Source organism: Chroicocephalus ridibundus, chromosome 8 (assembly GCF_963924245.1).
Source record: "Chroicocephalus ridibundus chromosome 8, bChrRid1.1, whole genome shotgun sequence".
In the NCBI taxonomy this organism is placed as follows: Eukaryota; Metazoa; Chordata; class Aves; order Charadriiformes; family Laridae; genus Chroicocephalus; species Chroicocephalus ridibundus.
The window spans coordinates 52,839,248-52,863,199 of NC_086291.1; the positions used below are offsets into that span (position 1 = coordinate 52,839,248).

Genomic DNA, 23,952 nt, shown 5'->3' on the forward strand with positions numbered 1-23,952 from the left:
GTCTGTGCCAGCCAGCACACGGGCTCACCCTGCGTGGCGCTGGCACGCGGCACCTCCTGCTCCAGCTGGCCCAGGAGGCCACTCGCCTTCTCACACCCAGGTAAAGCCCACGTCAGGCCGGGTCTGTCCCCCCCACCCCGTCACCACGCAGCCTGGCGTCCCAGAAACCGGGAAAAATACTCATCAGAAGCCAAGTCCTTCCCCGATATCAAGCCTATCCCCTTCCTCACCCGCCTTCAGGGAACGGAACTACTGTCATCAGCGTATGAAAGAAAAGGTAACATGGAACAACTGGAACAAACCAGCAGTGAGAATAATGCACAGGCTCCCAGACACAACCCTTGGATGCTGGAGAACCAAGAGGAATCAATGGATTTGGTATCGCATTGGCAGCCACTGGCCAACAGCCATGATGGAGCACACCTGGAGACACCACCTCCAATACCAGAGAGACACTGCAGCTACGGGACACAAGCAGTTACAGCTGGGACGAGTACGTGGAATTAAGGGCACTGACTTCGAGCAAGGGCATCCACCCAGGGGTTTAGTCAATTCGCACATTTCTACTTTTGCTCAGGTTTTCATTAGGCACCAGCATCAAAGTAAAGCCTCATCTCCAGTCAAGTGGCTGAGGGACAAGAAAATATTATACTAAAAGCCACTTTCTGGCTATTTTTGTGTAGAGCCACGTTCGTTGGTGGTACATAACAGAATACAGACTCCAGCACCAGCCTGCATCACCACACCGGCCTTTGTTTCCAGCCATCTCTGCAGATGCCTCCTCACAACAGACCACGCCGTGCCGATATAAAACCGTACCTTAAAATAAACCAGTCAACCCCAAAAAGCCCCCCCAAATGAAGAGGGTCAGCACTGAAGCTGCGCAGCCACCACGGCACGGAGGAGGCAGCCTCTCGCTGCTCGTTAGGGAGGCACAACTTCATCAGCCCTTCGTCGGCGTCTCGCTGCGCAGCACGGCATTTTGTGGTCGGCGTTTTTCCTAAAGGTGACGTTGAGGGAGTTCTGCAGAGAGAAACCTCCCTGTTCTGCGGGGAATAAACCCAGCGTACGGGCTGCGTGGCCATTCCCGAGGAGCCAAAGGGTAGGAGAAGGGTGGGTTTGAGAAAAAGCATGGCGAGGGGACGTGCTGCTCCTGCGACAGCAGCCGGTCTTCCATTTTTATACAAAGAGGGAAAACGCTCTCTCCCCCCTCTAGCAACCTGCGCTGATTTACTATTGCTGGAAATAGAAACACGCCTGGTGCGACACAGGGAGAGACACGGGGGGAGGGTGGGATGGGGAGGGGGGAAGGAAGAAAAGAATAAGAGCTTTTAATACACCAGGAATTCTGTTTTTGAAACCAAAGCATTGAAATCTCCCACTGAAAGCCATCTGCGCCGGTGCCGTCGCACAGAGCACAGCCCTCTCCACCAGCCTTAGAGGGTGGTAGTGGGGGGGGGGGAAAAACCCGAACATTGAGGCTGATTTATACGGCTTGGCCCCGTCCCTAAATAATTTGTTTCTAAAGGATTAACCAAACAGACTGCATTAGCTCCGGTGGCCGAGCGCGTGCGAGTGGAAAACAGAATTCGTTTGTTCAGGCTCCAGCATCAAAAAAAAAAAAAAAAAAAAAAAGAGAGAAAAAAAAAAAAAAAGGCAGGCAAAAGGCTGGGGAACTCATCACGCCAAAGCGGAGCATCCCCGCTCGGGCGAGCCCTGCCGCCGCGCGGTGGCACTCCTCCGCCAGCCAGGGGACAAGGTGGGGACCAGCCGCAGCAGCCCTGGGAATAATGAAAAGGCTGATTCTCCTCTTCCTCCGCAAGCTTGCTGCATTATTAAAAGGTAGCAGAAAGCGTCGCTAAGCATCTGCACGACACCGTGCCTGGTTCGGGGAGCGAGGGGGGGGAGAGGGAGGGAGAGGGCGGCCCCCCCACCCTTTCCTGCGGGTGCGCCATTCATCTGCATTTCTCCAGCCATTTTTCATTGGCGACAAGAACGCGCAGGTTAAATCTTGCGGCACCCAATTACAATTGAAAATTATTTCAAGCATGACGATAGGGAGAGACAGGCAACAAACGCAGCGTACGCCATCACTTCTCCGCAGAAAGCAGGCTGCCTGGGTCACTCCCGCACCGTACGGAGCGTTTCCTATCCCTGATTTGGCATTCAAGGTGCTTCGGTTTGTCGTCCCTTCTTCCTTCCCTCTCGCAAGCCATCGCAGGAATCTCTGGATGCACAAAACTGCCTTGTGCTTTTCCAGCTCGTGTGCAAATCCAACGCGATCCCACCGTCCTTTCGTTCAGCTGCTCTCGCAAGGTGCTCACGTTTGAAAAGCAAACCAACCCCCTTCCCTTTTTTTCCTCCTATTTCTTCTGTTAATCAGATCCCTTCCCGCCCGTCTCAGGCGGGTTAGGCACCTGTAACTCATTTCTAGAGCACAGAATCTAAAAGGTTAGACCCGTCCAATGTTTTTAACCACGCTGGTAAAGCTGAAGAATGGCTGTCTGGATACAGACACAGAGGTTAACGACCTTCTTGGTGTGGCTCTTACACCGATTTATACACATTCTTACACAGGACTCCATAAGGGAGGGAGAACAAAGCTATTTTTGCTCCTTTAAGCTCTACGTTCCCAATGGTTTCTCTCGGAGGCTGCAATTCAACCCACAGCCCAGCACCCTCAGAGCAAGACGCAGCGCACGAGCTGGGATTTTCACAAGCCAAGGTCTTTTTAAAAAAGCTGCTTTAAAAAGCCAGCGGTGGAGGGGGAGAAAAGGAGCAAAACCGCGTTTGCGACAAAGCCAGGAGTACGCTGGTGCACCCAGCGCTGCAAGCTAAGGACACCGATACGGCAGCTGCGATTCTGCAAGGAGGAGAAGAGAGTACGTGAGGAGTTAATCCATGTGGGAGGATACAAGGAGCCAATACCAGCCTTAGCACATACCAGGAAAATGTGTTGTTTACTTAAAAACTGAGTGCACTGCAGAAGTGCTCAATAGCAGCAGATCTATCGCTCCATGCTGCCCCCAGCAGCAACCGTTTCTAACAGATGGTACATTTTTCAATACCGAGATTCTTTCAAGTGTCATATATATATATATCTATATAGAGAGATATATATATCTATATGCGCCTTTGGAAGGCAGCGGGGGGGGAGAAAAAAAAACCAAACCAAAACCAGCAACAACAAATCAAGCAATTCTGAGAAATTCAAACTTATTCACAAGATTTTAAAAAAAGAACCAAGACCACTCTTACAGTATAAACACGCCAATTCATTCATTTTTACTGATGGTTGCATTTATGAATTTCATTCTCGTGAAAAAAAGGGAATAAAAGGAAAAAAAATTAAGAAAATAGCTATTTATAGAAAACAAAACAAAAAAGGGCTCAAAACAGAAAAGAATCTGTGCTGATGCTTTTGATGAGCAGTCCGATGGCATTGAACGTTACCTGTGCAAGCAGGCATGCTTGAAAACCTGTCTTAGTACTGTAGCTTCAGTTCCACAATCCAGGATTTCTTTTATGGTTGTTGGAAAAAAAAGAGCCTAATAGTTTCATACTGTATTTATTTAATAACTAAAATTCACAAATAAAAAGATACTTGCAAAGTCCTTTAGTTGTGTCATCCCCTCCTCCTCCACTCTACTGCTTTCAGACCCATATGCATAAAAAAAATGGGCTTGGATTTTTAATTTTAACTGTTATATGATTGGTCGTTGGAGCTGAAGCACCAAATGGAGAAGATGCTTATGGAGATGAGGGTATAACCCTTGCCTTCCCACACACATTTTGGAGGAACATAGGAGATGTACCAGTGCCCGGACTCCTCTGGCTCCCGTTTCCCCCACCCAGAGCATTCCTTTCATTTTATATTTCCTCTGTTAAGTGACTGACTGTAGCCTCTTTTTTTTCCCCCTTTGTCCTTGCGGGACTGCATACACGTTGGACATTGTTCATTTCTTACTCCGCCAGGCTTTGAGTCAGTGTCAAGTAGGTCCTGTTACAGCTCAGTGCTAGTTGGTTTTTAATGGGTCTTTTCATTTCAGGTAGGTTTGTGTGTCGATTCAGAAGGCTTGCTTATTTTCTTCCTTGTTTGTATCTGACAACCTGCTGGATAAGGCTATTCATACTCCAGGAACTGTTTGTGATAGAACAGCAAATATCTGCAAGAAAGCAGAGGTACAGGTTCAGCTTTCCGCTGTGCGTCGGAGCAGATCAGTATTTCCACTGATGCGATCATAAAAAATGAGGGCTATTAATTTTGTTTTTCTTTTCAATTTGAAGCCATTCCAGGGACGTGCCAGTTCCCTACAGTAAGCATGGATGAGAAGGAGGGAAGCCAGCTGAAACAGTTTTACCAGCAGCTCGGGAAACTGAACAGTTGTCCATCAAACAGTTGAACCTTCTTGTTGTACAATCTACTTAGAACCTGAAAGATTCTGGGAGATGGGACCGTGTTGGTGCCCAGACAGGCAGCACCCATTTAACGCTATCATGACAAAAAACGCAACGGAGGTGCTTTGAGATGCAACTGCTGCTTCAGAGTCACATCACCAAGGCATCAGACACTTAAGATCGTTGCAAACTGTCTGTCGTTTACTGTTACAGGCACGTGGGTGAAAACTCCTGCGTCCCAATCGAATCCAACAATCAAATCCAACTCCAATATCTAACGTCTCAATCTGTACTCAAATCTGGTGGCTTAACAGGATGAAATTCTTCCCGTCCTTAATTACTTTATGTGCACTGCTACGTAACGGAGCGCAGCCCTCAAGCAGTTACACGTCAGAGGGAAGCGGACTCATCTCTACCCACTCTTTACACGCCGCACACTGGCAGGGTCACGGCAGAACTCTCCTAAAACGCTTCAAAGCACTTTTGAGACTTCCCAATTATTATTATTGTTCCATCACACACCCTATGGAGCTTCCCTTACACAGTGCAGATCTACTTAGCCTCAGCCTTTATCTGAGCCAGGGAAAACAGAACAGAGCTCAAGGCAGCCTTTAACGGGACGGACGGGCGGCAGTGGCGTTGGGTATCCTCTCCTTGCCTACGGCAGTTTCTTCCACTGACATGCCCCATCCGAGGGCCAGAGCTGGCCACTTGTTATTGAAGACAAACAAGCTCCTTTTGCTGCTGTCCTCAAAGCAGAAGTTACCTTGTCAAATCATTTAACACCAGAATGCAGATATTATAGGATAGATTTTTTTACTTCCTGGCTGAAGTTCAAAAAATAAAAAAATTGGAAAATCTGTTAAAAAAAAAATTACAAACTGAACATCTGCAGCAATCCACGGAAATGTCAGGACTAATTAAACCAAGAACAATAAAAGGCTTATCTTTCTAGTACGAAGTCCCACAGTTGAAAATGAAAAATGAAGACTTCAGACGTTAAATTACCTTACTCTTGAAGCACATCCCAGTGCTTCCCTCAAATGAGGAACACCAAGCTACTGCCCTTGCAGACTACTGCCCTGCACTCCCAACACTTGGCTAATGCAAATATCTGAAATCAACGTGAAGCCATGAGCTAAGAAACAGCTCACGTGCTGTACCTGCCTCCCACATAGCCTTGCCGCTCTGGTTCACAGTATTTTCTTAATGGCTTTTCTTCCGATCTGTTAGATTCACAGTAATCCAAAGGGTCTGCCAAGGTTGGATTGTGTCACGGAGGTAAACACTGCTCCTACACTGTAGGAGTGATCCTACATCAGATCACTTTGGTTTTCAGAGTCCCTTCCATTAACAAGGAGAGTCTGGACGTGAGCGCCAGCTACAGACACCGCAGAGTCAGCTGATGTCCCTCGTCCTTCCCCTCTTCTTCCTTCAACCAATCCCGGATTATAAAGCCCCATTCTGAAGCACTGATACATACACAGAGAGAGACGTTAGATATTCAAAGAGAGAAATTAAGTCTTCTCTATGATGAAAGGGCCTTTTAACTGAAAGTAAGGAAAACCCAACAAAGGCCAAGGTTTTCCTTCCTTTCCCCTTTCCAGTTCACAACTTACCCTTCACTGTCTAGCACATCCTTAATGCTAGCCTTGGTGATAATGGCATCATCACACTTGAACCACTGGTCCTTGTGCTGCCGGATGAAGCTGGTATAGTGCCCGCTCTCCAAGGTTCCCTGGTGATTAACTACTGCAAACAAGGAATACCTGGTACAGGAAAGAGTTAATGAATACGTGGATCAAAAGGGGAAAACCAACTTTTAGACATTTTAGACAGGCAGAAGCTTACGTTCATAAACACATGCAGCGATACTAAAGGATCTAATCCACCAATAAAACACCAGTTCTTAACATTAACTGGGAAGCGGGCACCCTTGCCCAGGGAAAATAACCACATTTTTCTTTTTCTGTCTTGCTATTACTGCAACACTCCGCTCTGATGACAGCCATCAGCTTTAGCAATGCTGGCTAACAGAGATTTTTCTTCTGAAATAGATCAATATCGATGTATTCCTGAAGAGGACCACTGATTACCTAGTCTGACCTTCTTTTTCCCTGAATTAGTCACTCTAGTGAACCAGAAAAATACATTTGAGGTGTGGGGATGGAGAAGGAGGTAATCTTAAATAGAACTAATCTTAAATATTTCTAGTGATATATTGCTGTACTGATTAATTTTCCTTAATCTGGAAAGTCTGTACCTATTTGGAAATACTGAATATATTCAGCCTGAACTTCCAGCTTTCAGGTGCTGCTGTGCATTTGCCTGCTGGCCTGAAAACTAGCAGACACGTCTCCGTTCCAAAGAAAGATACTGGTAGACTAATCAACCTGCTCTTAACTTCCCCCCCCACCCCCCTTTTCTTTTCTTAAAAAGGAGAAGACTGAAGTCCTTGGCTGTTTTGTTCAAAATAAGACTTTACTTCCAGTCTTAAATATATTGCAGCTCTTTTTCAAATGTTCTCCACTCTCTCTAACTCTTTCTTAAAACGCTGTCCTAAAAGTGGGATACAAACACAGCTGCACAATGGTAAAATCATCTCTTTAATCTCCCTTGATACTGTCTAACTTATGTTCAAAATTCACAGAGCTCTTTTGACACAGTGGTGCCGCAACAAGGCGCCATTCATCTGACTGTCTACAGAGCCACTGGCTGATAACGTCACCCTCTTCCTCGTGGAGTCCTTTAATCCAAGGAGGATGGACACCACTCTCTAGCCCTAGATGGAGGGTTCTAAGATTGCCCCAGCTGTTACTGGCACCCAGCTTACTAAGCAGCCCAGATGCCTCTGCTCTCATCACCCAATCCTCTTCATCGTTAGCAACTTCTCCAACTTCAGTCATGGGCAAACCTCAACGGTGATCAGTTGTGTTTTCCTTCAGATCGTTGCTAACGCTATTAAACAATCACTATAGGACCACACACAGCACCCGCCTGGTATCCGCTCGCATGACTAAGCCCTGGTTAGCTAGTTTTTACATCTCTCTATTGTGTGATTCCAGTTTCTTAATGAAATTTTTAGCGCCAAATGAAGTGCCTTGAAGAATTTAAATACACAACATCAGCACATGACTGTAGCAACCAAACTTGTAACCTTATTAAAAGAAAAGATAAGGTTGGTGTGACCATCTCTATTGCCATAAAGCTATGGATATTGGTTTCAATTACACTCCCTTTAAATTCCTAAGCAAGTCCCACATCAGCCTGTCGTTTATTCTGGCTGTAATCAATACCTGAGCCAAGAGACCCCAGCATTACTGCGGTCATCCACTTGGGACTTTGGGTGTTAAGTGTTCTATAAACTTTCTTGCGGTCCTCGGCAACTCCCTTTGCTATTGCAAGAGAAACAGGATTCTTTAAAGGAAACACCCATCCCTTTTAACACCGTAACCAATGCTTTGAATTTTGCTCATAGAGCGATTGCTGGGGTTACCACCTTCAGATCTGAAAGTCAGCTGCCACAAAGCCACGACAGGGTAGGCAACTGTAGTGAACGAAGCTTTATTTTTCAACAGTTCAGACTTACTGGGCTGTCAGATATGGTAATGCACTTCGCACTGCGGGATATACAGCAGACTGTACAACTCCGTCTAGAAACCAACTACCTTTCCCAAGAGGAGTCATGGAATGTACCACTTACTTATTATCATTGTTTAGACTATCCGTCGGCTGCTGGTATTGCCCGTTCATTCTGCTCTCTTTACTGCAACACACACACACACAAAAATCCAGTCACTTAAAAGCAGTGGCTTCCCAAACCGAGGAAACAGGTTTTACATGACACAGCCTGTCTGCCAAATCCAGGGCCTCATTCAAAAGCCCGATGCCGCTTAGCAGCGGAGAAGGGCTGCTGATTAGGATGCTAAAGATGCTTTATTTGTTCTCACAGCAACGCTACATAAGAAACACCATTTCTCCTTCTGGTCAAGGCTTCACTGCTGCAAATACAGATCTGTTTACGTCAAATGTCCTATCCAAAAAGCTTAAAAAGGGGTTAAGCAAAGATTTGTATTTTAAACGTGGAAAAATAACTAATTACATCAATCCTTTATCCTGTGATGGGTCAATCATTCTGGCTCTGACTTGAAAATTCATTTTGTGTTTTGACAACAGCAATAGGATTACGCTGTTGATTTCATAGCCGATGAAATTCAGATTACTGAGTTATGCCTGCTGATTATCCCATCTATATTCCATTATGCTTGATACCTTTCATCAGCAGAGCCTGTTCTACCCAGGGAGAATTCACCACAGAGGAACAGGGAAGTCTCAAAATCTCCAGAATATACTGGAATAAACCATATATTCTTAACATAACGCTATTTAACAGAGCTTTAGGGCTCTCCTTTCTCTCCTGGCAGAAGCATTGACTTTTCTTTTCTTTGGGAAGGGCAGGCGAAGCTTGAAATTACTAGTAAAATTTAAGCATCAAATAGAGTCCCAGTGTTAAGAGATGCCGTGTTTTGGGGCTTTCTGCATTGCTTTAGGTATAAATGAAATCTGAATATCCTCTTGTATATTTGAATGGAATACCTGACAAATACTCATTAATGAAGCTGATGAAATTCCTTTCATAAAGGTGTATTTATACAAATGTCATGTCTTTCACAAACCTGGGAGGTGGGAGAAGTCTTACTGTTTCTGTTTAAATACCAATTAGAAATACCTATTTTAAACTGGAGTATGTTTTTTCTTCTTGCAGCATTCTTAAACAGATGTTGAAGGTACAAAACAAAAAACCCCAGATTTGCATGCGTGCGGGAATAAAGAGGAAGGATTTTTATAACTTCAGAAATACTGGGTTAGGCATTAGGTTACGTCTCGTCTGCCTAATTACAGAAGATGACTGGTGGGTGGGCACTTGGGTGATGGGACCAAAGCAGAGATTTGAAGGCACGATGGATCCGAGTCGATAAATTTAACATGCAACCAGAAACATAACGCACATGAATAAAAAAAATTAAATAACTACAAAGCCTTTTCTGGCAACAAAACTCAACAGTTTATCTAAAAATTAGTTTAGAAAATATGCACATTTCAAGGAGAAGCTTACAGCAGAAGTATCATTATACATACTGTTCTATAACCTTGATTCAAGGATGTTCCATGTTTCATGATGCACATGTACGAACTGGTAAACAGTTCTGTCCAGGTCTTTGGGGGATTTTGAACTTGGTACACACCTGGAAGCCATGAATGGTGTCATGTCCAGCTCCAGCGGAAATGAGACATACGTAGTGATCTTTCGCCTCAGTTTGGCTGAGTGTTCAAACCGCTGGAGACAAAGTGGAAGAATTTTTTTTTTTCTTTAGAGAAAGGCTAAGTTTTGTGTCTTTTTTAAATGTCCTAAGCTTAGGAACAGTAACATGAAAGCATATTAGCAGTCAATATCCAGGGACATCCCCAAATTTTTTCTACCAACTATCCATGCTGGGAACCCCTGCGTAAATGCTAACACATTTCTACCAGGAAAATAAACGACAATTTGTGGAGGGAAAATACAGTATTAATTCGATTGTTTACCTTAATATCTATACATACAAACTTATTCCCAACTGACATTAAGAAAAAAAAATAATACATTAAACAGAGAGAGCACACCCAGCCTTTACCCAAAGCAGTGTTCATTTGTACTATGCACTGTTCAAACGCTTGGCTGCTGCCTACACCAGCACACAAAACTGGTGACAATGAGAGCTTGCCATCAGATTCACACACTTAATCCACCCATCCAATCATCTCAAGTGACAGGAGGCAAGCCTACACAGAAATACCAATTCAAATTAAGGCAAAAATGGAATATGATAATAAAAAAGCCTTGTCCCTCCACCAAAAGGAGCCTGCAATACCCACCATCCTCTCCTCATCTTCTCGATTGAACATTAAATGGAAACAGGAACAAATACCAGAAAGAGATGAATGAGTTTCTATTTAAAGGCAGCTTCTCCCTCCATTTCTCAGAAATTCTGCTCTATTTACACTTCAAGTTAATTATTTTCCAATTGTGGTGCCATAACAATTCCCTAGCAACAGATCCCGACGTGAAAAGCTGAGACTTCTGTAGTTCTTATCTTTTGTGTTTCTTTTTTGCTTTAACACATGAAGCAAAATTTGCATTTTGCATGGACAGGACGACATAATCACTTAGGAAAAGTAATTTATTTTCAAAAAGAAATATCTTCAATCATTCTGGGTAACACAAATACTGAACTGAGCGTCGGAAAGGGGTTGAGCACATTCACGTTGCCGTGCCCGAAGAACAGAATCTAGGTCTATCTTGCCAACTACTCTGCAATAATAAAATAAAAATAAAAACAAAACCAAGAGCCCAGCACCCCTAAAACTCCCCCCAAAAGCCAAGGAGCCAGCCAAGCACTCCCAAAACCTCAAGTCAGTCATGCAAGACCCATCTTCAGGAAGACTACAAACAGCCAAAGAAAAAAGGAATTTTGCTACTATCTCTTCCAGCCAGGCTAATATCTTCGGCATATCACACTGCCTATCGTCTAGGTTAATACTCAAGACGCAGCTGAAGAACTGCTGGGGTATGGGGGCGAACATCTGAAGGCTGATTGTCCCAAACAGTCTGAAAAGGCCTGTAAATTAAGAGGGAATTCTTTCCACCTGTAACACCTTTTTCCAGAAGAAAGCAGAATCAATCTTTTCTCACAAATACGGACCTTCCAATGGCATTCTGTTTTCATGTCAAGAACTCTGCATTTCATTAAGCACCTTTTGTACAAGCCAGATTTTGAAAATAAATTTTAAATTGCTGCTACGCTGGATATGGAGTTGCTATGTAATTTAACAATTCCAAACTACAATCACTTCTTGAATACAGCCCGTGACTTGCTCGGTGAGACCACAACACTGTAGTTACACAGAGTATTAGATTTTCCAGTATGAACGCACTGACCTAGCTTAGAGGGCTACTGGAAAATAAACCAGAAAAACTGCCTCCATGCTACAGCAAAAGTTCAGCACGCGCTTTGCCATGACAGCTACAAGATAAAGGTCTAATTCCAACACTATTAAAGTTACCCAGGTGTTTTACCAAAGTTCAAAGCCTAGAAACCATGCAAGACTTGAACAACTGAACAAAGTCTCTGGAGCAAAAGGCTGGAACGTGTGTTCTTTCAAATTCACCACTCCCCAGTTGAAAAGAGAAGCAATACAAGCTTCATTCGTACACAGCGTATAGGCTGCTGTTTTAAAATTTGTTTCCAGTCACCATGTTGTAGGTAAAATGCTGTTTTTCTTCATGTAGCTTATGTGACATTAATTAGCATCACCATCAGATAGGTGGCTTCTTGAGACACTGGTCATGGTAAGAGCTGAGGCCAGCGATCGTCAGTTGCTGCCCAGCAATGAGAGGACTGTCATTCTGTCCCAGGAGACACTCAAGAACTTAGAGGTCCGCATCTGAAAAGCTCGCGCAGATCAAAGATGCAGCTAAATTACTACGGCGGCTGCTTCTACAAAGGCCTGTGGCATCACTTTTCCAGGACCCTTTGCCTCTTGCCACAGAATGACCTTCATCTTCTTGCGACAGCTGCCTGCTCTGCACCCCAGTCATACTCTTTATATTTAAGACATAAATTGTACAGCACTAAACTATCTGACATTATCTCCCATCATTGCACCTGACATAATCTGGATTGGAAGTGTTGAAAACTACGCCACAGTTGGGAAGATACAAGACGCCTTCTCCGTTGCAATTGATAACTTTTTCATGCTTTTCCCTCAACACAGAGTTCCTCTGTGGCATTCTTCCAGTAGCAGCGTCGGGTAAAATTTTTAGCACTCAGGATGAGTAAGTGTTACTGGAGATCGGTTTCTACGCTGGTTCAGGTATCGTACCACCTTCCATTTTGTTTCTAGATTCTGATGAGTTAGGTTCCCACAGACATACTGCAAAGCTGCACTACAGATAACGTAATACTATCTAAATAGGAAATCTAGCTGGGCACGCAAGCTGTTCTTTATATGAATTTATACTGTAAAAGATTAGTCGGTGAAACCCAGAAGATATGTCCAAGAATTTAGCTCATCCTCTCAGAGAGAATACGTGTCCTTTGCTCTGTCTGCCCCCTGTGAACTTACTTTGAGATGAAAACAGGCCACAATGGGTAACTTCTTCATAGTGAGTTGTTTGGTAGATTCCTGGTAGCTATGGCAACCACTACATTTGATTTTGGCACTGCTTCCTAGATGTTCTGGCCTTGTAAACCTGAAAAAAAATATTAAAAAGCAAAGGGATGCACAAAACAATCAGATGATTTTCCACACGTACTGGAAACACTTATTTCACTTTTACTTGGGTGTCACTGGCACCACAAGAGACAGAGTTCATGGCTTTTAAGTGTCATTTTGGAAAAAAACCAACATCTACAATAATGTAAAGTGCTCTGGTTCAGATATCCAAATCTGACATTTATCGTTGCTGTACTTGGGAACACTGCACTGAAATGCATCACTGTCTCAGAAAGGAGCAAAATGTTATTTCTTCTCCTACAACAGCACAGCTGATTTTCATACAGAAAGCAAAGATCTTTTGTTTTCAGAAGCAAAAACATTGGATATGGAAGTTCTGAAGCAAGATGACACGACTTCTGTGCTCAGCTGCACGCTAGTCTGCAGGACACTCTCCTAGCTTGTAGCCCTCCAGGGCTAGGATCAAAGCTCTGAGATGGAAAGGGCTGTAAACACAAAGTTCTCTTCAAAAATACAGATATCTTCCAAGAAAACCCAAGTGTTGACAACTAGAAAAATCTCTTTCAAAATTTTCAGACAGAAATGCTCAAGGGAGCTATAGGAAGAGACCATTACAGAACAGGGAGCTGCTTAGAGAAAATAAACTACCTCTGTGTTCTCACAACACACTAAAGCAAAATATCTCTCACTTTTTCAGAAACTGTCAGCACAGAAAAGGCTAGGAAGATGGACCGCTAAGTCTCTTCCTCCAAGTTTAGACTTCCACAGGGCAAATAAATCATCTCCCGGGGCTGCGTTACAACTACGATTTTTGAGATGAAATATTGTGAAATATTGGAATCTAATACTCTACCCCCTTGCTAATTTTTGGTAAACACCTAGACCCATCTTCTTTATCCATCAAGAGTTCAACTTCTTTCCAAAATCCGTAATTTTTGAGGCTATCTTCGAACCTGTATGTTTCTCCTTCCCTATCATCACCTCTCTCTGATTCTACTAATCCCCAAATTGAAGAAAAACAAAATTCGCCCAGTTTTGCCTCTTGCTGCATTCCTGCATCAGCACTTTCTCATTTGTATTAGTTCCCTTGTTTTCTTAAAATTATTGATCTTAAAAGTATCAAGAAGGTTAGTAATCAGATGTCAGAGGCTATGAATTTTTATTTCAAGAGGATTAGCTTTGCCCCAGTCTACAGATAACCTCTTCCTCAGATATCTTCATTTGCCACACGACAGTGACTGTCAGATCTGCTAAAAGATCCAAGTTAACTGCATATGAAGCCATGACATTCTCTCCGGTTACCCGTTTCCAAGATGCCTAAGTTTCCTGCTCAAAATTATCTTTTCTTTTTGAAAGCTCCTTTCCTTTAATTCTTAACGCCATCCCCGCAACCAAGCTGGCGGTAGCTGACCTTCAGCTCTGCTTAGAGCAAAATCAGCTTCATACTTGCTGTTACCATTTAGACAAATATTAAATGCATCGTGAACTCTTTTTATGCGCTTGCTTAGCTGACAGAACCAGGAACATGGAGACAGACACTAGTGGTTTCAATCGTTTAAAAGCACATTGCCTGGCAGCAGCCAATGTAAAATTTGTTTTCTTTTTGCATTGCGTGGCAACTGGTTTTGATTGCTTATTGTTAGGCCTTCTGTTGCTCTGAGCCTTCTCTGCCTTCTCACTTTCTCTTATGCAAAACAAGTAAAACGTGTATTAGAATGCTATTTGGGGATAATGCCGTGACAAAGCATCACTTACTCCCATTGTTCAGTGCCACCTGGAGAACAGAATGAAGCCAAATGCTTTTTACCCCACCAAAATTGTATTTGTCTCATGTCATACCTTCGCAAGCAGTCTGTGAGAGTGGTGGTGCCCGATACATGGCTTTCCCCATTTACGACACTGCCATCACTCCCCGGACTCAGTGGCCAGAACGGGGTAGAGGAGCCTGGCAAATCCAAACTGATGTCCCAAAATGGGTCTATCGTTGTGGAAACGCCACTATGAAAAAGAAAGCAGTTTTAACACATGTTTAAAGGAAGTAAAATTAAGTTTCTCCCACTTTAGGGTGAACACCAGATACTTACTTTTAAGAACTACGGGATCTACATCACCCCTAGAGGGCACTCAAAGATGACAGAAAATACAGTTGCTCCACAGTGTTTTCCCAAATATTCAAAAGCCATATGTTTTAGGAAATGTATGTGCTGTGATGTACTAAATGCAAAATAGACGCATTTAACACATTCTCCCACTCACTGGAGCCCTGTGACTCGAAGGGAACAAGCAGGGTTACTCAGAGATCGGCAGTGGATATACCACTGACCAGTATAAACCAGCCAACATCTATGACGACAGCTACGCACAATCCAACTAGTCTAGAAGCATGGGTCTCTGGTCAAGACTGTGTTTAAGGCTACTTCAATAAAGAGAGAGACAAATATTTTTTGCTAGACAGTAGTGCACTGAATTAAGCTTTGCAGTTCATAGTAGCATCTCTCAGAGCATTTGGAATTTGAGGGGCCAAAGAATAAACACATCAAGCAGCAGCGTATGTTCTCGATCAGATTTCTCTACAACACAGCTGAAGACAAGCCAACAGCTAGACTATAGAAAAAGCTTCTTAAAGTATTAGCTTGTATTAACTCAAATCTTTTCTTCCAGTATTTATATTTTTAAGGGAAGTCCAGAACTTCAAGGTTCTAAGCTCCTAGTTCGGAAGCATTTTCTGTTAGTACTCATTATGCTTATTTTTGAGTTCTCTTCCTCTAAAACTAGTGTCTTTCCCTCTGTGCTCTCATTAAGCCTACAATATTCTGCCTTCTCTCCAGCTTCATTTGTGCAAGAGTTGTCAATTTTCAAAAGGAAACTTCTTTTGTTACAGTTTTATCAATGCTAATATTGTGTCACAACACATCAAGCTTTTTATTATCATATAAGGATTCTGTGGCTCTATGAGGCAAAGAACAAAATTTCATCCGTTTTCCTTACAGTAAATCTTTTGCAAATCTCTCCAGGAAACTGAGAATAAAAGCGGATTCAAACAAGCGGAGCACAACAGTCCATCTGCAGGACAGCGTGCGTAATTATAAAGAATGCGAGACAGAACAAAAAACAAGAACTCTGACTTCTGCACTATGGCAACACCAAACACCCTGAAAGAGAAGTCAACTTGCTCCAGTACACAGAGCAGAACAACAAGTACGTTTTTCCTTACTCTTGTAAAACATTCACTTGCTGGTATCTGAGATTCTGTTATTATCAGCCTCTTTGAAACCTCTCCTGATGATACATGAGGCTCCTAACTGAAGGAAAGTAGGGTTGCGTATCCGAATTTTCTTCAAATGTAGTGGCAATTCCATGCTTTCAAAACCAAAGAGATCGTGGAAGTCTTTTCCTTGTGAACTTGGAAAAGAACAATCCTTTACAGACTAGTAAAAATTTCTATGGACTTAAAGAAAATTTTTATCGACTTCATGTCCATAAGCCTGTGGTACTTTTCAGGTAGCTTTTTTTGGTATGTCTTAATATATGCCAGTTAACTAGTAATTGATTGCATCTAGCTGATGCCGTATTTAAACTGTTCTTGTCTTGCTGGCATTTTGCTGGTATTTTATCGGTATTCAAGAAAGAAAAGATTCAGTATACGCTGTTGTTCTGGGGGGTCTACAGCTTCGAATCAAGAGTTAGGAATTAACAGAAGTTCGGAGAATTAGAAAAAGAGTACTTACTGGCAGACTTGACAGGTAACATCAGACTGCAGTCCGCCTGTGAAGATTTGGTCTATGATGCAGTTACAGTGGTTGGGGTTGTTGGCCTTCTTCCCATTGTCATCACCTGGAGGAACGCAAACACAGACTCAGAAGTCAAAAATCCTCCTAGGGAACAGTGCTTTGTCTTGGACTATGTCTCCAGTAACTCCTTACAACACAAACTTATAAACATCCTGCATGCTCACATAGACAACATGGAACCCTGAAGATGTGATTAAAGAAAACCAAGGAAACAAGAAGAGAACTCCTAGCAAAATACAGACTGTAATCAGAAGGTTAACTCCTGCAGAGGCGAAGCTTTAAGCCGTATCAGCTGTCAGCCAACCCCTTTTTCAGGGTATAGCCCTATCTCCCTTTACAGAGATTTGCTTTGCCCTATCTGGTGTAAAATCAGCTCCTAAGATGAAGGAGCTGCCAAGGTGGTTCATGAAGAAGACCATTGAAACTTCACTTAGAGGGCCACCGTGCACCATTTGCATCTAAACAAATGGCCAGCTCTTTACCACAGAAGCACTAATTTCTGCTTAGGCAGAGCATTCGATAGCACGTTACTTCCCCAAACGAACACAGAGGAGAAGCCGTCAGCAGATGCTGCTTTTTAATTCTACCCCAGTCAACTTCTCAGAGTAGTGAGGGGAGATTTAGGACCCGTTAACCTCCAGCCTGCTCCCTGCGTCCCGTCCTTTCAACATAAACGTGTACTTTCCATTCAGGTTTTCACCAGTGAGAAAATGAAAGATGTCCTTATCTGAAGTGGGCAGATAAGTGCCGTGTCTTCCTCCAGCTTCTTCAGAGACACCACAATCCTCTAAGTTCCCAAGGGGCACAATGAACGCATACCCATCTTTTAGGCGTTATGAACTGTCACTGCAGGTCTTGGGAGCACGGCAATTCATTTTTATGATTTGAGTGCTGTGATTAGGCCAGTTCAGCTTTCTTAGACTAACCAGACCGTTAAATAGCCAAAAATTTCTCGGCACAGTTCACAGCTTTAAAGCACGCTCCTTCCACTCGCCATAGGTGAGCCAGGAGCGAGACACTTTTTCTTTGCTTTCCAAGACTGTATTGCTTATTCTTCCTGGGCAGGACAGATGCAATCGGGTTTGCTCGGTAAACAGAGAGGCACACACAAACTATATCACAGCACCAGCTAATTATTTTGTAATTGTAAAGTACATCTTAAGATGTCTTCCAACCTCCTACAACACAAACTGCTAAGACAGAATCAAGTTTTGCCAGATTTCCTAGTATCTTTAACTTACTAGGAGGTATTTCAGTTTCAGAAATCAAATACCAAGTTGCTGAGTCCTCAAATCAGAGCTATTCCTCAAAAATAATTAATTTCTAGTCAAGCATGTAAAAAAAAAACACCGAAAGAAACCAAAAGCATAGGGCAAAAACCCACCACTTTTCTTATGCCTAAGGCTGGAGTCTTCTTCCCGCAGAAGGGAATGAGATTTTTTTTTTTTCCCCCCAGTGAAGTTTGTTGGAAAGTATTATGTAAACCGACAAAGGTTCCGCCCGATCCTAAGCGTGGAAAAGCAGACATAGGTGATACCTACTGAGCTGCAATGGGCCACTTCAGTTAATGAGATCCTAAATGCCTCAGAACAGCTCTCACTCCGCTGCCCGCTTTAGAAACTCCTGTTTCAATTGTCAAGAAAAGCATACTGTTGCCTTAAAAAGGCTCTTGAACAAAACACTCTAAAATTAGCTTTCAAATGTACAAGGTTCAAGTCGGGGGTTATCAGACCCGGTCTCAGGCATTTCTTGATGGGAATTTCAGCTAAATCTTACTGAACTTATGATCTTTTTAAGGTCTCAATTATGCTAAGCTAATGAACAGAGCATACAGTAGAGAGACTGTACAAGACACTCTTCACCTTTAGAAAAAGATCACTTATAAGCTTTAAAGACTACATGTGGATTTTCAAAATGGTTTTTGTCCTTTTTTTTTTTAAAATGTTTTTTATCCTTGTTTTTAAAACTACGCTTTTTCTTTTTAAAGAAACAACACGCAACTGCCACATCCTTGTAATCTCACCATTTCATACATTATCTCCCTGTTTTGTTTCAAGGGGGCAGAAGCAGAGAAGCAGTGTCTAGAGATTGTCACTGGACCACAGGTAACGTCCCCGTCGGACACCTTTAACAGCCAGCCATCTCCGCCCACGGGAGAGAACCAACGCTCCCTTTTCAATTATACAACTCAATTAGGATCAGTGACGAGAGGGTCTCCAAAGAATATCCTGCGAGCTTGTTCCCAGCAAAACAGAAGGGCATTACCCACTCAACGTTATTTCCCATGACATTTGGTTGGAGAGGAGGGGGGGGGGGGGCGGGGAAAGAAGTAAGATTACCACCTACTCACAGTTGTCAATGTGTAACAGATGCTGAGAGGAGGTATATTATGCAGCTGACAACTAGAAGCTGCGAGATTGTTGTGCTTAAGTTAAGGTTCCCTTCAACATTTCTGTCTCACAAAGCAGGTTTTAGTCTCCTACATTTTGTTCTCCAAGTTGGACATAATTCCTACTAGGGAAATCAGCAGCTTCTTGTAAGAGAATGGTCAGCACAAGACTAAAACCAGATTTGAAAATACATGAATGTATACACTAATGTAATTATGGGAATGGCAGAAAGTTTGGATTCAAATTAAGTGCGAGTCTTTAAAAAAAAAAAAACCAACCAACACAGAAGATACTACTGCATCGGTGCAATAACGAAGCATATTAACTTGTGTTCAAATATATACGCATTCAATATAGTAAAAGTAAATCATAAGTAACAACTGTAAGAATAGCTATACTTTTTAACATTGCTTTTGGTTTTGAAATAAAATAAACACATTTTGCCTCCAACTTCCAGTATGTAGAGAGAATGAGAATTCCAAATGAGAAAGAGGAATTAACGGAATTAAAAAATTGCCAGATTTTAAAAGCGGCATTTATCAAAACAAGACATTACTGTTGACTTCTCTGCTTTCCTTGGGCTCCCAGTGTTGTGAACACGTGCCTGCTATTCGTTATGACGAAGCAGCGTACACATAAGTTTATACGGAGCGTAGCAGATGACATGTTTCACAAGCATATGCTTTACCAGTTCCTAAGAATACCATGCAGAATTGACAGAGCAGGGTAGTGGTTTACTCCCAAATCTCAGCACAGCATTCTTTTTCTGTCATGATACCTAGCACCAGGCTTCAAATTAGCTTTGTAGCAGACCTTGTTAAAGATGAATGCAAAATGCTTCATGAAAACCAGACAGATGAGGAATAATCAGCTTTAAAGTACTACGCTTCCTTTGTTAGACAACTGAATGACATTGGCTGAGTAACGTTTGGGATACAAATATAGGATTACTTCAATTTCTCTGTCTTGCTTTTTGAACCTTTGTGTACAAACACGCATCTCTGCTTGACTGTTGCTGCTCTTGCAATAAAAGAAAAATTAAAATACAGCCAGTGATTTCCCTGGGCTGAACATTAACTTTTGAATTGCAGCCTTGCTCCATATAAGAAAATAACAAGTTTGAATATGTCTGAAAGAAATCTAGTAAACTACGAAGTATTTGGATGACTGGAACCTTAACCCTCATGAGAGTTTGCAGAATTAGAACCCTGAATTTCTTCCACAGCACTGATAATTAAGATGTATTTGTCGTGTTGACTAGAAGCTGACCTAATGCTTTACAGACTGGGCAGAAATACCCATTATTTACATTCCTCTAAGAAACAAAGAGCCCTAGAACTCCTGAAGGATCCCACACAACGAGCAGAGTATACTTTTCTACTTGTTTTTCACAGAGGAATCCCAGAAACTATGCAAGAAGCAACAGATCAATGTGTGATCACCATCATCTTCTATGATCCAAACACATTCAGAGACTGAAAAAACAAAGTTGCCGTGTATTTTAAAGATCAAAGGCAATACATGCCAACATCCAGGCGAATGGTTAGACTTTAATAGAAAGAAGGTGGCCGTTACCTACACAGCCAGGCTGTTCACGGCATTACTCTGGGGAAGCAGCATGGTGTTTATGGCACTACTCTGGCAAAGAAGCTAATATCTGAGGCAGAGTAATATCTGACGGAGAGCGAGCTGTGAACCTCATTTGGAAGCTTTTGTGGTGAGAAGGACCACAAATGCCAAGGTACCAGAAACACTGCAGAACTCCGAGCACAATCAAACCAGCAAGAGACCGGAATAGCATGAAATGCAGGTACAGCTTTAAATGTCATTTATAGGAGCAGCGCGGGGAAAAGCATTCAGATTCAAGAAAGTTCTCGCTTTTTTAGTTGGGGCACACTTTGGGTGAATGGTAGAGCAAGAGGAATAACTAATAGCTAAGCCTTTTTTTTTTTTTTTCCCCTTCACCATAATGCTACTTTCCAGTTAGTCCATCCCGCTCCAGCAGTTGGAATGAAGCACATGCATGACAGGCTCGATTTCTTTTTATTCAGAAGCATTTTATGTTAGTGCAGCAGCAGAGAGGAGCCCTGTTAAGTGTCCAGAGTACGCCCTGCACAGATGCCACGGCTCAACACAACAGTGCCAGGAGGAGGAGAGCTATAACTCTGAGACATGGTGATCACACAGGTATCCTGGGCTTCCCAAACTTCACAGATGCCACTAAAAGTATATATTCAACCAGCATTTACAACGACTAAACAACTACCTGGGCCAGCCCCTATGAGAATCTCAGGGCCGTTGATTTTATGCTTTTATGATGGCGTATTACAAAACTTATCTTTAAATGCCCATCAAAACAATCTACTTTTCCTAATTTAGGCAACGCCAGATATCAATACCGAGCATTCACAGCCTGCTCGGACTTGCGTTACAACACTTCCTAAAAAGCAGAGTAAATGGAATGGAAAAGGGATAAATTACCAGTGTCAGCCAAACAAATATCACTGGATATTTATATAGTTCTTAACATAAGGAATGCTTTTGTTTACTTTGGTGCCTGAAGCCCTGGTGATCATCAATAACATCCAAAAGCTAGGGCCTTTGGACAAAACTTTTCCCTATACTTTATTTTACTTCATCATGTATTAATTCTAAACTTGATTACTATTGACTGGAAGCTTTAAAAGCGTTTTTGATTCAGTAAAATAAATATTTAATACTTGCAAAGGAGATATTATTTGCTTATTGTAGCTTCAGGATGTATTCTCACTATTAGTAATAATGTTTTTACATGTGTATACCTGTATGTGTGTGTCTGTGTGCACGCACAAGTATGTAAGTGGGAAAACTTTCTCATTACATAGCAAACTAGTTCATTCCAAAAGCTGTTTATCACAACCATACTTGAAATTCTGGTTCAGATAAACTGGTTTGGTTCCCACACAACTGCTCAACCGCTTCTTTTAAATTACCTTGATGTGGAATAGATTATTTACCGTAGTTTAATAAAAGTCCATTTGTTCAGAAACAGAGATTTAAAGATCTAGGTGCACAGATGTCAGGGATCTAGAGCTAATGCCTTCCCACTAGTAGCACTGTAACAGCTTAATTGTGTCCATGCAACTAGCTCAAACTTAAGGATGTCCATTAAATAACTGAATTTCAGTCCTTGTACTGATTTGCCACAAGTCAAAAAGCTCAGTACCAAGGGCGCAAAACCCCTCAATTCAATTCAAACTGGCTGAAACCGTTATGAAACTTGGTATCAATTCAGAAGTCTGCGTTTTCAACACATCTGTGATATCCACCCAGTAGTAAAAGAATCCACACGTGTACACACACTCTTTCCAAAGTTTCCAACATATAATTCTAAGTTTTAGGACAAATCCCAGTTCCATTTTCATTCAGGCTGCAGAGGCCAAATAGAACCAACAATAAAGAAACCGTTGAGAAAGCTTGATTGCGTTGGCAATTCCAGAAGATACATAAGATAGACTCTCCATTTAAAGCCAAACCACACTTTAATAAATAAGTAAAACTTTTCAGATTCTTTATCAGTCTGAAAAGAGTGCAGGGACCTTTATTGTTGCAAGTTTCTTCTTTACAATCCTGAGAAGAGACTGCTACTCCCTCATGAACGAATCGGGAAGCAGAGAAGAAGTACGAACACCATTTTATACCAAAGATGATGAAAAAGCTTCAAGATTTGTTACATCGGTGGTTCGGAAACTTTACGGGAACCATGAAGAATTTCTGTTCACAGCTGAGTTTATTCAGTGTGAAGAAGCGAGAGGTCAGTATTTGGGTAGACTATTCCTTACGGTACTTCAGCACTGGTTTCATTAGGCTTATTGAATTTCAGTTAGCGATTGTCAAATGACAGATATTAGTAATTACAAAAGGACTGCTCTCCTTTCCTTAGAAGTACCCTTTTTGGAGAAGACTCTTTTGGAGGACACCTATTATGGATCTGAACAAGCACATCTGCTACCATGTGAGGCTATCTCAAAGATAAAAGCAAGACTTCAAACTATTTCAAAGCAGCCCTCCCTTTGATAGTCCTGTGATAAGCCAAACAACTAATCGCTGAGTGCTTTTTCTAAGAGCACTAGAGGAAAGTTGAGTGCTTTAAAGCTTATTTTTAGTGACCAGGGATTTTTGTTTGTTTTGCTAGTATCAACCCTAGTATTTTTCCCCAACAAGAATAGCAAAAATTTCTGTGTTTAAGTGAATCAAGCTAGAACAAACATTGACAGATTGGGAAATTTTCAGTTCAGATTTAGTTCAGTCAACTAACATGAAATACATAATTTTCTATCATATTACCAAATCAGTTCAAGACTTACATACTTCATCTCTAAAAGCACGTCACTGAATATTTTTACCATATTGTAGAATTCCACATTTTTATATACAGACTAATAAGAGATACTAAAACCAAATTATTTTTTTTTTCTTATTCACATTTCTGTAAGCAATTGGGCATCATAAATACAGCAGAATAATATTTAAGCAGAACAGCCATAGCTTCCCCTATGTTATTTTCATCAGTCCCATGACACACTGAGTAAGAGTTCTAACAACCTCAAGTATAAATAGAATTAAAATGGCAATTTAAAAGAAAAGACAGTGACTCACAGCCAATAAGAGAAGAACACGATGGTGATTCAAATCAATGTACAGGCTTGTCTGCTTCTAACTCTAGGTAATTTCTGACAGTGGGAATGGTTTATTTCTTTATAAATCTTTTCCTTTAAGTCTACCAAACATTTTAAAAGGAATTTGCTAAGACTGCTGTACCGAAAGACACTCCGCTTGATTCAAAATGAGATTTTTCTACCTCCTTTTGATCCAATATTCCTTGTTGGTTGAAGACTGGGTGCAAGCCTTACCTTTGCAGTGTCTGTGTAGCACATCTAATGCAGCAATGAGGAACTCGTGTGCATCTTGTTGCTCGTACCCTGCTAAATGCCGTGCATGAGTCCATACCAGGTGCAATAACCTATATGGAATGTGAGGAGATCGGTGCCCAGAGTAAAACTGCTCAAAGCAAAGAGAAGGACATGACTGTTAACAAGTTACACAGCCTCAGTGCA

At 42.1% G+C, this 23,952-nt stretch overlaps 1 protein-coding gene across 2 annotated transcripts in view; it reads right to left on the reverse strand.

Moving 5' to 3' along the window:
* Positions 1–3,255: 3,255 nt before the first annotated feature.
* USP22 (ubiquitin specific peptidase 22) overlaps positions 3,256–23,952 on the reverse strand; it is a 113,302-nt gene continuing 92,605 nt past the window's right edge. For both annotated transcript variants that reach the window (XM_063342935.1, XM_063342933.1), the window contains 8 exons: positions 23,749–23,896; positions 16,404–16,509; positions 14,515–14,673; positions 12,565–12,691; positions 9,645–9,736; positions 8,102–8,164; positions 6,018–6,167; positions 3,256–4,166 (listed from right to left, as the gene is read on the reverse strand). In XM_063342935.1, the coding sequence (XP_063199005.1) occupies positions 4,124–4,166; positions 6,018–6,167; positions 8,102–8,164; positions 9,645–9,736; positions 12,565–12,691; positions 14,515–14,673; positions 16,404–16,509; positions 23,749–23,896 (888 nt within the window). In that variant the 3' untranslated portion in view covers positions 3,256–4,123. The remainder of the gene's footprint in view (positions 4,167–6,017; positions 6,168–8,101; positions 8,165–9,644; positions 9,737–12,564; positions 12,692–14,514; positions 14,674–16,403; positions 16,510–23,748; positions 23,897–23,952) is intronic.